Raw genomic sequence first — 10430 nt, forward strand, 5'->3', positions numbered from 1 at the left:
TGGTTGGATAATGGTGTTGGAATGCTAGGCTATTATCTCCTTAAAGCTGTGGTCCCAGCTTGGCGTGGTTTGCATTTTGTTTTGCCTCCGTGAAAAAGAAGTGGGGTTCTCTTCAGTGGACTCCTTGGCACTGAGGAAAAAGAGATACACACTGTGAGGCAGAGCCTGGATGCCTAGAAGCTGACATAGCAACAGACATACGGAGTTGAGAGCAGGGAGGGCAGTAGCAGCCTCCCCACAAAAGGAAGAACAAGATTTGAGGCCCTCTGCTGTGGTCCGCACTTTGGCCTTCCATTTCTCTTTTGGTTAAATCTGGATTTAAAGACCCAAGATCTGAAGGAGAAACACTCTTTTCAGCAATTACAAGATAGGTTTTAAAGATAATATATTTTTGCTTTGTTTTGTTTTTGTTTTTTGAGACAGGGTCTCACTATGTAATTGAGACTGACCTGGAACTCACTGTGTAGCCCTGGCTGGTCTCGAACTCGCAGCGATCTTCCTGCCTCAGCCTACCAAGTGCTGGGATTACAGGCATGTGCCACCACGCCCAGCTAAGATAATATATTTTTTAAAAAGTAATATTATTACTATCTCTGAGACTTGGGATATCTTATAATCAAGGGTCCTTACAAATGTGACCCAGTTTTGGGCCTAGTGGTGCATACCTGTAATTCCTGCACCTTGGGAGGGATCACAAGTTCGAGGCCAGCCTGGGCTATCTAGCAGTTCAGGGCCATTCTGGGCTACATAGCAAGACCCTGTCTCAAAAAAAACAAACACTTATAATGCAGGGTTTGTTCTTTCTTAGTGACTTGCTCATAAGATAGTGATGGGTCTTCTTATAACCAGTGTCATTTGGATTGGAAGTGTTAAAAGTGTTAGCTGGCCCAACTGTGCAGGCCAGACAACCTGCTATTTTGCTGTGGTCAAACGGAGCTCCAGGGGTAGAACACATTGTTAGTATATACATGGGTACCAATTCCCAGCACCAAAAAACCAAAAACAATAACAAAACGCCAGAGTGTTCCCTCAGGTGTAAGGGAAGCCGCTATAGGCAAAGCAGACAAACTAAAGTTCCACCAAGACACCTAGCATGAAGAGGCAGACAAGCAATGTATAGCATAGGATTAAAATCTGTTCCAGTTTTAACCCTAGAGCCATCACATGTGATCCCTGAGTCAGGAGAGGGGAAAAGCCATTGTGAATTAGTAATAGAGTACATCCCGGGGGAGGTCAGGCCACTTTAACAGAAAGGAGGCTGGGTGTGTTCAGTATTCTGCTTGGCTAGAGAGCTGGGAAGTATTCACTGAAGTTTTTGTCCAGTTTGCTTACCAGATCCAGAATATCAGAAGAAAGTCTTTCCTCTCTTAAAAGTGGAGGGCCAGGGTTTGAGGAGCGACAATAAAAGGAAGCCTGGCTAGTAAAGTTAGGGAAATAGTAGCCTAAAATGAACAAGCACATTAATAGTGTAATTTTGTTTAAGAAGGTCTTCCTGTTCAGACAGTGACAGGTGTTCAGTGCTAGGTCAGACATAAGTGAAAAGTGTATAGGAGCTCACAAGAAGGGAACTGGAGACTGAAAGCCTCATGGAGCCAGGCATATAGCACATTCCTGAAATCCCAGCACTCAGGAGGCTGAGGCAGGAGGATTGCTGCAAGTTGGAGGCCAGTCCAGGCTACATAGTGAATTCAAGGCCAGCCTGAACTACATAGTGAGACCTTGTCTCAAACAAACAAACAAAAAAAAGGGCTGGGGATTTAGCTCAGTGGTTCTACCACCTGCCTCGAAAGCACAAGGTTCTGAGTATGATCCCCAGTACCAAACAAACAAACAAACAAACAAAGCTTCGGAATTCGTGACATAAAGCTGGAATTAGGCATGAATATGTTAGCCACAAAGGGACCAGGAGTCCATTCCCAGGCCAAGGAAACACATCCAGCTTGTTGCTCTAGAATCAGACATCCCCGACTGTTGTTCCGGCCTCTTCTCTGACTGTGGACTGGTCTCTGGCCCGGCTGGGCCTTGTTTCGTTGGTTCAAGGGGCTGGAGCATGAATTCTTGGCCCCTGCCCCTATCTTGACCCTCTCCCTCCGGCTTTGGCAATCACTGCCCCTTCACCTACCTTAATCAGACATCTGAAGCACTGTTCTTCATTTCCCCTTTTTCTGCCCATTAACTGCAGCCTATTAATTAGTGCCATTGGACCCCTGTAAGCTCCCTTCACTAACTATGCCTGGCATCTAGTGTGACTGTGCTTTAGTGTGGCTCTCCCTGAGAAGTGATTACAGATCTTGGCTGTGCTGACCCCCTGCTACAGCTACCCCGAGTAGCCACAGATTGGCCAGATGCTTCATCTTGATTAGCTCTTAACTTGTCCCTGTCTTCCTCTCTGACATCACTGGGGCCTGGCACTAAACTGTAGGTTAAAAAATTTCTCTTAATATTGAGCTCTTCTCCTTCGGCCTGTTCTCTGCATCCCTGGTCCTGCTCAGGGGCACAGAGAACAGTGTTGTGGGACTGGGGGTGGGCTGGAGTGATCCCCTCTCCTGTTGGATGGAGTCTCCCATCAAAACCTTGACCAGGGCCGGGGATTTAGCTTAGTGGTTCCGCTGTCTGCCTCACAAATGCAAAGTCGAGTTCAATCCCCAGTATAAAAAAAAAAAAATCCTTAACCAGTTGGTTCTCCATCACTTGACTATTATAGTTCACAGTGATAGCTGGGCGTGGTGGCACATGCCCATAATCCCAGCACTTGGGAAGCTGAGGCAGGAGGATCGCTGTGAGTTCGAGACCAGTCTGGGCTACATAGTGATTCTCCTAGTGAGTTCCAGGTCAGTCTCAACTACATAACGAGACCCTGTCTCAAAAAACAAAAAAGAACAAAAAACAAAACAAAAAAAACCAGATCACAGTGGTTTTGGTCTGTGCTACACTTAAACCTCAGCTTTGATGTTGGCTCCCTTTTTGTCTATTGAGCGTTTGTGTGAAATTACAAATCCTCAAAGCCCCGGCTCTTTTCATCTGTTTACTGTCCCGTGCAGGCTCCCTTCACCCTCATTCCTTGAAACTCCTCCAAACCAACTCGCCCAGCTCTGATCACTTCAGCACTCCACTGCTCTGCTCTGAGAAAGTTCTTATTTCTCTCTTATGTTTGACTCTTGGCCCCTCTTTCCTCTGGGATTCTGCTCGCATGCCCTGCTTCCTGTAACACACACACACACACACACACACACACACAGAAGCCCCATTGCTAGTAGGGGAAGGACATGATACCTTCTAATGGAACAGCCCTGGCCAGAGAGGAAACCGCAAGGAAATCAGCCTTGCTTGTTGCAGATGAAATGGAGTGTGCTGTGATGATGGATACAAATAGCAGTGACTGAGATCCAACCATATGCCAGGCATGGTGCTAAGCATGTTTCATTCTTCCAGCAGCCTCTTTTTTTGTTTGTTTTTTTGAGACGGGGTCTCACTATGTAGTTCATACTGATCTGGAACTCACTATGTAGCCCAGGCTGGTCTCGAACTCACAGCAATCCTCCTGCCTCAGCCTCCGGAGTGCTGTAATGACAGGCGTGCACCACCACCACCACCACCACACCTGGCCCGGCAGCCTCTTAACTAGCCCCATTTTCCAAATGAAAGTGCGGCCCAGGATCTTTAAGTAATTTGCTCCAGGCACACACACAGCTCTTAACTCCGTCAACCTCTACTATATGCCTCTGTGATCTTTTTTATTTATTTATTTTTTTCTGTGAGCTTTAAAAAAAATTTTTTTTTTTGTACCGGGGATCGAACTCAGGCCCTCGCGCTTGCAAGGCAGGCAGCAGAACCACTGAGCTAAATCCCTGGCTCTTTTTCAAAAATCTTGATGGCACAAAATCCTTTCCATCAAAGTGATTTTCTTCGGAAAGTCAAAGCCTCTGGATCACCCTGCTGCTCCTCCTCTTCCCTCGGCCCCAAGGGACTAAATGTGTCCCAGAGCATAGCCCCCACTACCACCCCGGGCACAGTTTAGTCCCGTCCTGTTTTGTTTTGCTTTGTTTTGTTTTGTTGGTACCAGGGATCGACCTGGGGACCTTGCACTTGCAAGGCAGGCGGCAGCACCACTGAGCTAAATCCCTGGCTAGTCCTGTCCTTTTTACACCTGGAGGCGGCAGGTTGAAGACCTGGGCAGCTTGGGAGCCTCTGCCACAGTTGGAAGCGACTGCCTACGTTCTGAGCTCACATCATCTGCTCCCACTAAGACAATCATCAACACGAAAGGCTAATTGTATTAATCACCAAGGCACCCATCCCAAGTCCCCCTCCTTTTTGGGAGAATTATGAATTGCGATTGCAGATGGCTCCACTGATTGAAGGCAGCGCTCAGCAGGGAGAAGGGCCAGATCAGATTACACACCATTAATTAAAAACTTCCCCTGACAAAGGGGAGGAAGAGAATGCACACTAAGGGCCCGCCTGGTTGGGGCTCTGTCTTCCCCCACCAGGCCCAGGGGCTGTGGCAGTGAACCTGCTTCCCCAGCCGGAACTGCTGAGATTTAGCTCATAAAGGCCAGCCCTTCCGTCATCCCAACAGATGGCCCGCTGTCCTATTAAAGAGCTCCAGAGAAGGAGAAGCTAACCTTTGGTGACTTACTTCTGCATCTAACCTTTGATGTTCTTCAGCCTTTCACCTAATTCCTCTTGTCTCAGAAAGCTTATCTCTAGGTCGAGTCTACCCTGCCCATGGAACAGTGCTCAAGAACTGTCAATGGAAACAGGCGGGCCTGTGGCTCCCTGAAATGCCTCTGGCCTGTGTGTTCTGGGACAGAGGTTGCCAGGGCTGTTCCTGAGTGGTGGGTGGAGACTCAGATGTCTGGCCAGGGCCCTCTTCCCGCCCCTTCCTGGAAGCAGAGGTTTCTCAGCTGCTGTCATTTTGGCTCATTGGGAGCTGTAACCCCTGAATTTTCCTCCTCTTGATCAATTACTGCCTCCTGCCCCTCCCTAGACACCTAGCCCCCGTCATTCATCAAACTTTTATTGAGCACTCGGTGTGTGCTTGGCTCTGGGGATGCAGAGGTCATTTGTCAAGAAGCTTAAGCACCCACTGCAGGAACTCAGCACCCCTTCAGCCGGCTGGTTCCTGCCTCCTTTCTGTGCTGCAACTTCTGTAAGCCCCCCTGGAGCTCTAGAAACTTCTTTGCTAGGAGCTGGGGAGATCTTAGGGGTGTCTGTGACTGTGCTGAGTCACCTTCAGCAAGTCACTCATACACACACACACACACACACACACACACACACACACACACACGCACACACATAGCTGTCCCTGCACAGAAAAAGAAAAGGGCACAGGAAGCCCTGGGCTCTGAGCGATCACAAAGACAGATGATTGGGACCCGGTGGAGAGATGTGACAAGTGCTTGGTACTGACAACAGCATGGAGTGTAGAGTGGCTGCTGGGGCCACAGGCACCAGGGACTCAGCCGTTGCACTGCTCACAGGCTGAGCCTGTTACCCCACCCTTGGAAGCCTTGGGTACTCCCTCCCCTCCTCCTCAGCCCCTTGGGAGACATCATGCAAGAGGACCTATCTTTTTTATGGATTTGGCTGCTGCATCTCAGGGTACCATGGTGATGGGCACCATAGAGATGAGAAGAACTGACTTTTATTGGTTTGTCTCTTCATTCCAGGGTCCCACCCCCAGCCCCCACTCTCAGCAGACCCAAAAGAGAAGGAGGCAGGGGCCCTGTTAAAGTAAACACAGCTACAGACAGCAAATCTTGCTTTTTTCCCTCCCTCTCCCTTCTTTCCTTTTCCCTCACATTACCAACAGCAATTGTATTCAAACCCAGTAATTACACTAACAGCAACAATAATCATCATTTATTGGGGTGGTTTTTCTAGCATTTTAACTCCCAAAAAACATTTTCGAATCTCTTGCTGTTTCGCAGCAGTCCTGGGGGAAGATTGTGCCCATTTTACAGCTAGGAAGCTGAAATCCAGTTAGGACTCCAAGTGTAGATTGCAGCAACCTTTAAATTTTAAGAGACCAATTCAGACACCTTAGTCCCTTGGAGGCTCTGATCCTTGAATCTTGGTCTCCTGGGTCATTTCCACATTTCCACTGTCCCTAGGTCTTATTCAGCTGCTTCTCTGGGAATCCTGTGATGCTGAGGCTAAGGCTGGAGAGGCTTCTTGTGGCCCAGGCCATGAGCTGAGGGCAGGGATGGGGATTTCCTCCCCTAGGGTTGCTCCTCCGCCTGGTGCAAACTCTGGTGGGCAGCCTGCCCTGGGACAAAGCTTCTTTCCTATATCCTGCCCTTTGCCAGCTGAGGGAAGGTTCCTGTCAGCTCCTTCCAAGAGTGGGCACCCTTGTGAGCACCGGAAGGAGTGAGGGGTGAAGACCCTTGGGAGGGTGAACTCTGTCCTCAGGAAGCCCCAAGTCTGTAAGGAAACCACAGCCCCAAACTACCCACAAGGGCAGAGGATCCCTCTGAGGAGTTCAGGGTCCATTCTGAGCCAGATCCTTCAGGAAGCCTGTCCTCCTCCACTCCCTAAAGGCTCTCTAAGGTCCCCTGGTTAGAGTCCAAGAAGAATGACTTCCAGGGCTGTCATTCCTTTCCCCCAAGACAAGATCTAGAGGACCAGAACCCCCACTGAGTCTATCTGGGTGTGAGAAGGGAGAGCATCATGCAGACCAGTGCCCTTCTCTGTTCTGTCCCATTAGGAAATGGGGAAGGCCTAGTGGAAGGCAACTAGATAGACTTACTCCAAGATTTATTCTAACTATACATGTAGAAGACGAGCATGTGCAGCACGCCTATAATCCCAGCTACACAGAAGGCTGAGGCAGGAGGACGGTGAGTTCCAGGCCAGCCTGCACAACCTAGCAAGACTTCATCTCAAGATAAAAAGGGCTCACTCAGTGGCACCACACCTGCCTCGCAAGCACAAGGTCCTGAATTCGATCCCTGGTACCAAAAGAAGAAAAAAAAAGCTAAAAAGGGCTCAGTGGTAACGTCCTTGTCTAGTGTGAGTGAAGCTCTCCATTGCCATTGCCATTTTTAAAAAGGAAAGAAATGTAATGCCAGGGTTAGGGATTGGCACCCCCAACCCAGCCCACCCTGCAGAACGAGCGACCAAGCCTCCTACTCCCCGCTTCCCGTCCCCTCACTGGGAAAGCACGAGTCGGGTCAGGCAAGCACGCTGCCCGCCCGCAGGGCCCCTGTGCAGTGGCCTCACACGCTCACTTCGGTTTCCCCTGAACTGGAATGAGAGTCTTTCTTCTCAGGCTCCACCTCTACCACTTTCTCCACCTCAGTGGTGCCCATGAGGATGGCCAGGCGCTGGGCCAGAGTCTTGGGGTCAGGGAACAGGATAAAGTTGTAGATCAGCGAAGCCAGCACGGCCCCTGTCAGGGGTCCTACCCAGAAGATCTGAGGAGACAGAAGCGCGTACCCATCCATGAGCCATCAGACTTGTAGGGTGGCTTCGGGACCCTGCCCACTCCCTAGTGTGGACTTAGTCTCCCAGGAGCTCCCAAACTGCCTCCGGGATGGGAGTTGAGAACTACCTCCTGAGCCTACGAGATGAAGGGACCTTGCCTTCCGTGCAGCCAGCCTCAAAGCCGTGGCAGGGCAGAGGGAGGCCAGGCTCCTCTCCAGCTCCTGCCTTTCCCTCTCTCTTCCCCGTTTCAGCCAAGTTCTGGCTACTGCTGTTTCTGTCTCTGCTGGTATGTGTGTCTATTTCTGTATGTCTTTTTCCTTATTCAAGTTTGAAAATTGGTCCAGCTGGAGAAAGTGAAGAAAGAAATAGCCAGAACAGAAAGCTTGGGCCAAGGCTGCAGCTCCTGCCCTGGCCCGTTTCTCCCTAGTTCACTAAGTACCATGGGCTACTGGAGGTGAAGAGAAAGAAGTACAACCTTCCGAGCCTTCTGCCCTTCCAGGTCTGATGGCCTGGGGTGGGGCTTGTCTCCCCAAGTCTCTGTGTACCCAGGCTAGTAAAACCCACTGGGCCCACTGTCTCTGCCCAGGCCCTCTCCCTTCCCCATGGCGGTCAGCAGAGGGTCTCACCCAATGGACTGCGAACTTGCCAATGATGACTGCAGGACCAAAGGAGCGAGCTGGGTTCATGGAGCAACCAGTGAAGTAGATCTGGGGAGCAAATGCAGGGTCAGGGTAAGAGGAGGCTTGGGGAGCCCAGGAGGAGACAGGCCCCTTTCCCCTGGCTCAGAGCCCTCACCCCAGCCCCACTTTACTGCCTCATATCCTGGGCCTGGGATGTGAGGTATGGGTCGCTATCTCTACTCCAAAACATGAGGGACTCAGGGAGAGAAACTTCCTGGTCTTCAGGGCCCCAAGACTTCCCCGGAAAGGGCCCAGTGTGTGCAGCTGTGCAGTGTCCCCTTTGCCTCTTACCCCGATGAGATGGCCCAGCGCCACAGAGGTCCCAATCATGGCAGCCGGGGAACCCAGTGTATGACGGCTATCCGTGGAAGCAAAGACACAGAGCACCAGCTGCAGGGTCAGAATCAGCTCCACTGCCACTGCCTGGCCAGTCGAGGTGCTGTTCTGGACCTTGGCAGAGGGGATTATGCAGGAGTGGACATGGGCTCTGCCCACAGGATGGCGAACCCCTGGGTTCATATCCCGGGATACTTGCTCCCCACAGAAGGGCGTGGCACCTCTCCTGCCCTGCTGATTGACTGGAGCCAGTGATTCAGGAGTGGACACAGGAGCTCAGGACTGGGAGGAAAGAAGGCTCAAGATGCTGGGGGTGCATGTTTGAGGGTAGAATGGGAGGAGACCGACAGGCAGGAGTGGAGAGAGGAGACGGGCAAGCAGGTGGAGCAGAGATAGATGCCTAGGGGGCTGGGGAGGTAGTGGGGGCAGGCCTCGGGGCACTTGGGAAGGGCAGGACCTGGGCAAAACGGGGGAGCGGAGGACATGGGTGCAGCTTGAGGAGGAAGCAAGAGTCTACAGCAGCCCCTCCCTCCGCCCGAAGTCCCAGCCCTTTCTTGGCTGTGCCTGTCCTTAGATGTCTGGTCCTTCTCCCTTCTCCGTCTGTGCTCACACCACACTCCCATTGCTGACCTGCCTCAGTAAAGCCACCCTCTGATTCCCCTGGGTCCCAGGGCCCCCTGGGAACAGGTGTGGAACTCACGGCTGGACTGTCAGGTCTGGCCCTCCACCCTTGCCTCCTGTTTGGACTCCCTCCTGGCCCCGACGGTGCCAAGCACCTGCCAGACGCCTCTCCTTGCACCTACCACATTGATCCCAAGGGTCCCTCGGACGTCTCCAGGAGTGAGCCCGTACAGCAGGGCAGCCCCCACAGTGGCCCCGGCCAGCTGGGCAGCTACATAGGCCATAGCCCGAGGCAGGGAGATGTGGGAGGCCACAAGGAAGGCCAGCGTCACAGCAGGGTTGGCATGGGCCCCGCTGGTCTTCCAGCTGACCTGCACCGCCATGGCTGTGGCCAGATTAAAGGTGATGGCGACCTGCAGCACAGAAGGAAGTGCTGAGGGCCAGCGCAGGACGGAGCCCACACCAAAGAACACATACAGTCCTGTGGCCAGGAACTCGGCAAACAGTGCCTTGCTGACCGCTGTCCAGAGCCGGCGCATCAGCATGCTGGCCCCGTTCCACAGCCCTGACTCCATGCCCTCTTGCCTGGTGCCCTGGCTGTCACCTTCCTTTTCTTCAGGGGCTTCTCTCCTGCCTCCCCTGGTCTCTTGTCGCTGCCTAACTCTGGCTGCCTCACTGTGGCGGCTTCACCAGCCTCACTTGCAGCTCTTCCACGGCTCTGCTGCCCCAAGAAAGGAGCTGGTCACACTGGCAGGACACGGCCTGTCCTGCGGCGGGGTTATGCACGTCCGGGTGGGCATGGGAGGGCTGGTGCTCACGTGCCTGCTTCACCTTGAGCTCACTTGATGGAGGGTGGGTAAAGCAGCGTCCTTGGGAGCTGAGCTGGAACCTCCCAGAAGGTTTTCCAGGCCACTGCCCGCCCAACTCCTGCTACCAACAAAGGTCTAGCCTGAGGGCTGCAGGCACAGAGGAGGCAGCACAAGATCACTGAGACCCTCCAAGCCCAAGGCCTGCTTTGAGGGCTCCCGCTCTCCTAACGCCCTCTGTCTCCAGGCTCTGCCTCCAACTAGGCTGAGCCGATTCTGCACCCCATAAACCCAGATGTGAAATTAAGCTCTCTCCCCCACTCACAGAATGCAGATGTGAACAGTCAGCTCTACTAAGGGTGTGAGCATGGGACAGTGGAGCCACTCACCCTGTGCCAGATGCTACACAGGGCTGTCTGCCAGTGGGAACATCCCCCTCTGAGCCCCTTCCTCTCTGCTCACCCCCTTCTCAGCGCCTTCCAAATTCCTGTTTGTTACGTTAGGCAGTTTAACCATTTTTGTGGCTAAGGTCACCCATGCCTAGGTTTTCTCCTTT

General features: G+C 52.3%; 1 protein-coding gene across 2 annotated transcripts; it reads right to left on the bottom strand.

Annotated features, from left to right (window-relative positions):
* Positions 1-6932: 6932 nt before the first annotated feature.
* Positions 6933-10042, bottom strand: Aqp6 (aquaporin 6). 2 transcript variants are annotated; one of them, XM_010623650.3, is made up of 4 exons: positions 9251-10037; positions 8403-8561; positions 8058-8138; positions 6933-7421 (listed from the first exon to the last, which is right to left on the bottom strand). In XM_010623650.3, exons 1-4 carry the CDS (start codon positions 9641-9643, stop codon positions 7224-7226), a joined length of 831 nt encoding a protein of 276 aa, XP_010621952.1. In that variant the 5' UTR covers positions 9644-10037; the 3' UTR covers positions 6933-7223. The 2 variants fall into 2 exon arrangements, with proteins under 2 accessions (XP_010621952.1, XP_010621953.1); XM_010623651.3 differs by lacking the exon at positions 8403-8561 and having other exon boundaries at positions 9251-10042.
* Between the last annotated feature and the right edge of the window lie 388 nt (positions 10043-10430).

This window comes from Fukomys damarensis, unplaced genomic scaffold, assembly GCF_012274545.1.
Source record: "Fukomys damarensis isolate Sample0158 unplaced genomic scaffold, DMR_v1.0_HiC HiC_scaffold_15, whole genome shotgun sequence".
Lineage (NCBI taxonomy): Eukaryota > Metazoa > Chordata > Mammalia > Rodentia > Bathyergidae > Fukomys > Fukomys damarensis.

Coding starts and splice junctions, on each gene's coding strand:
- Aqp6 (XM_010623650.3), bottom strand. CDS start 9,643: ATGGAGTCAGGGCTGTGGAACGGGGCCAGCATGCTGATGCGCCGGCTC. Junction 8,562..9,250: donor GGACCCTTGGGATCAATGTG/GTAGGTGCAAGG, acceptor CCCTCTGCCAAG/GTCCAGAACAGCACCTCGAC. Junction 8,139..8,402: donor CGCTGGGCCATCTCATCGGG/GTAAGAGGCAAA, acceptor TTTGCTCCCCAG/ATCTACTTCACTGGTTGCTC.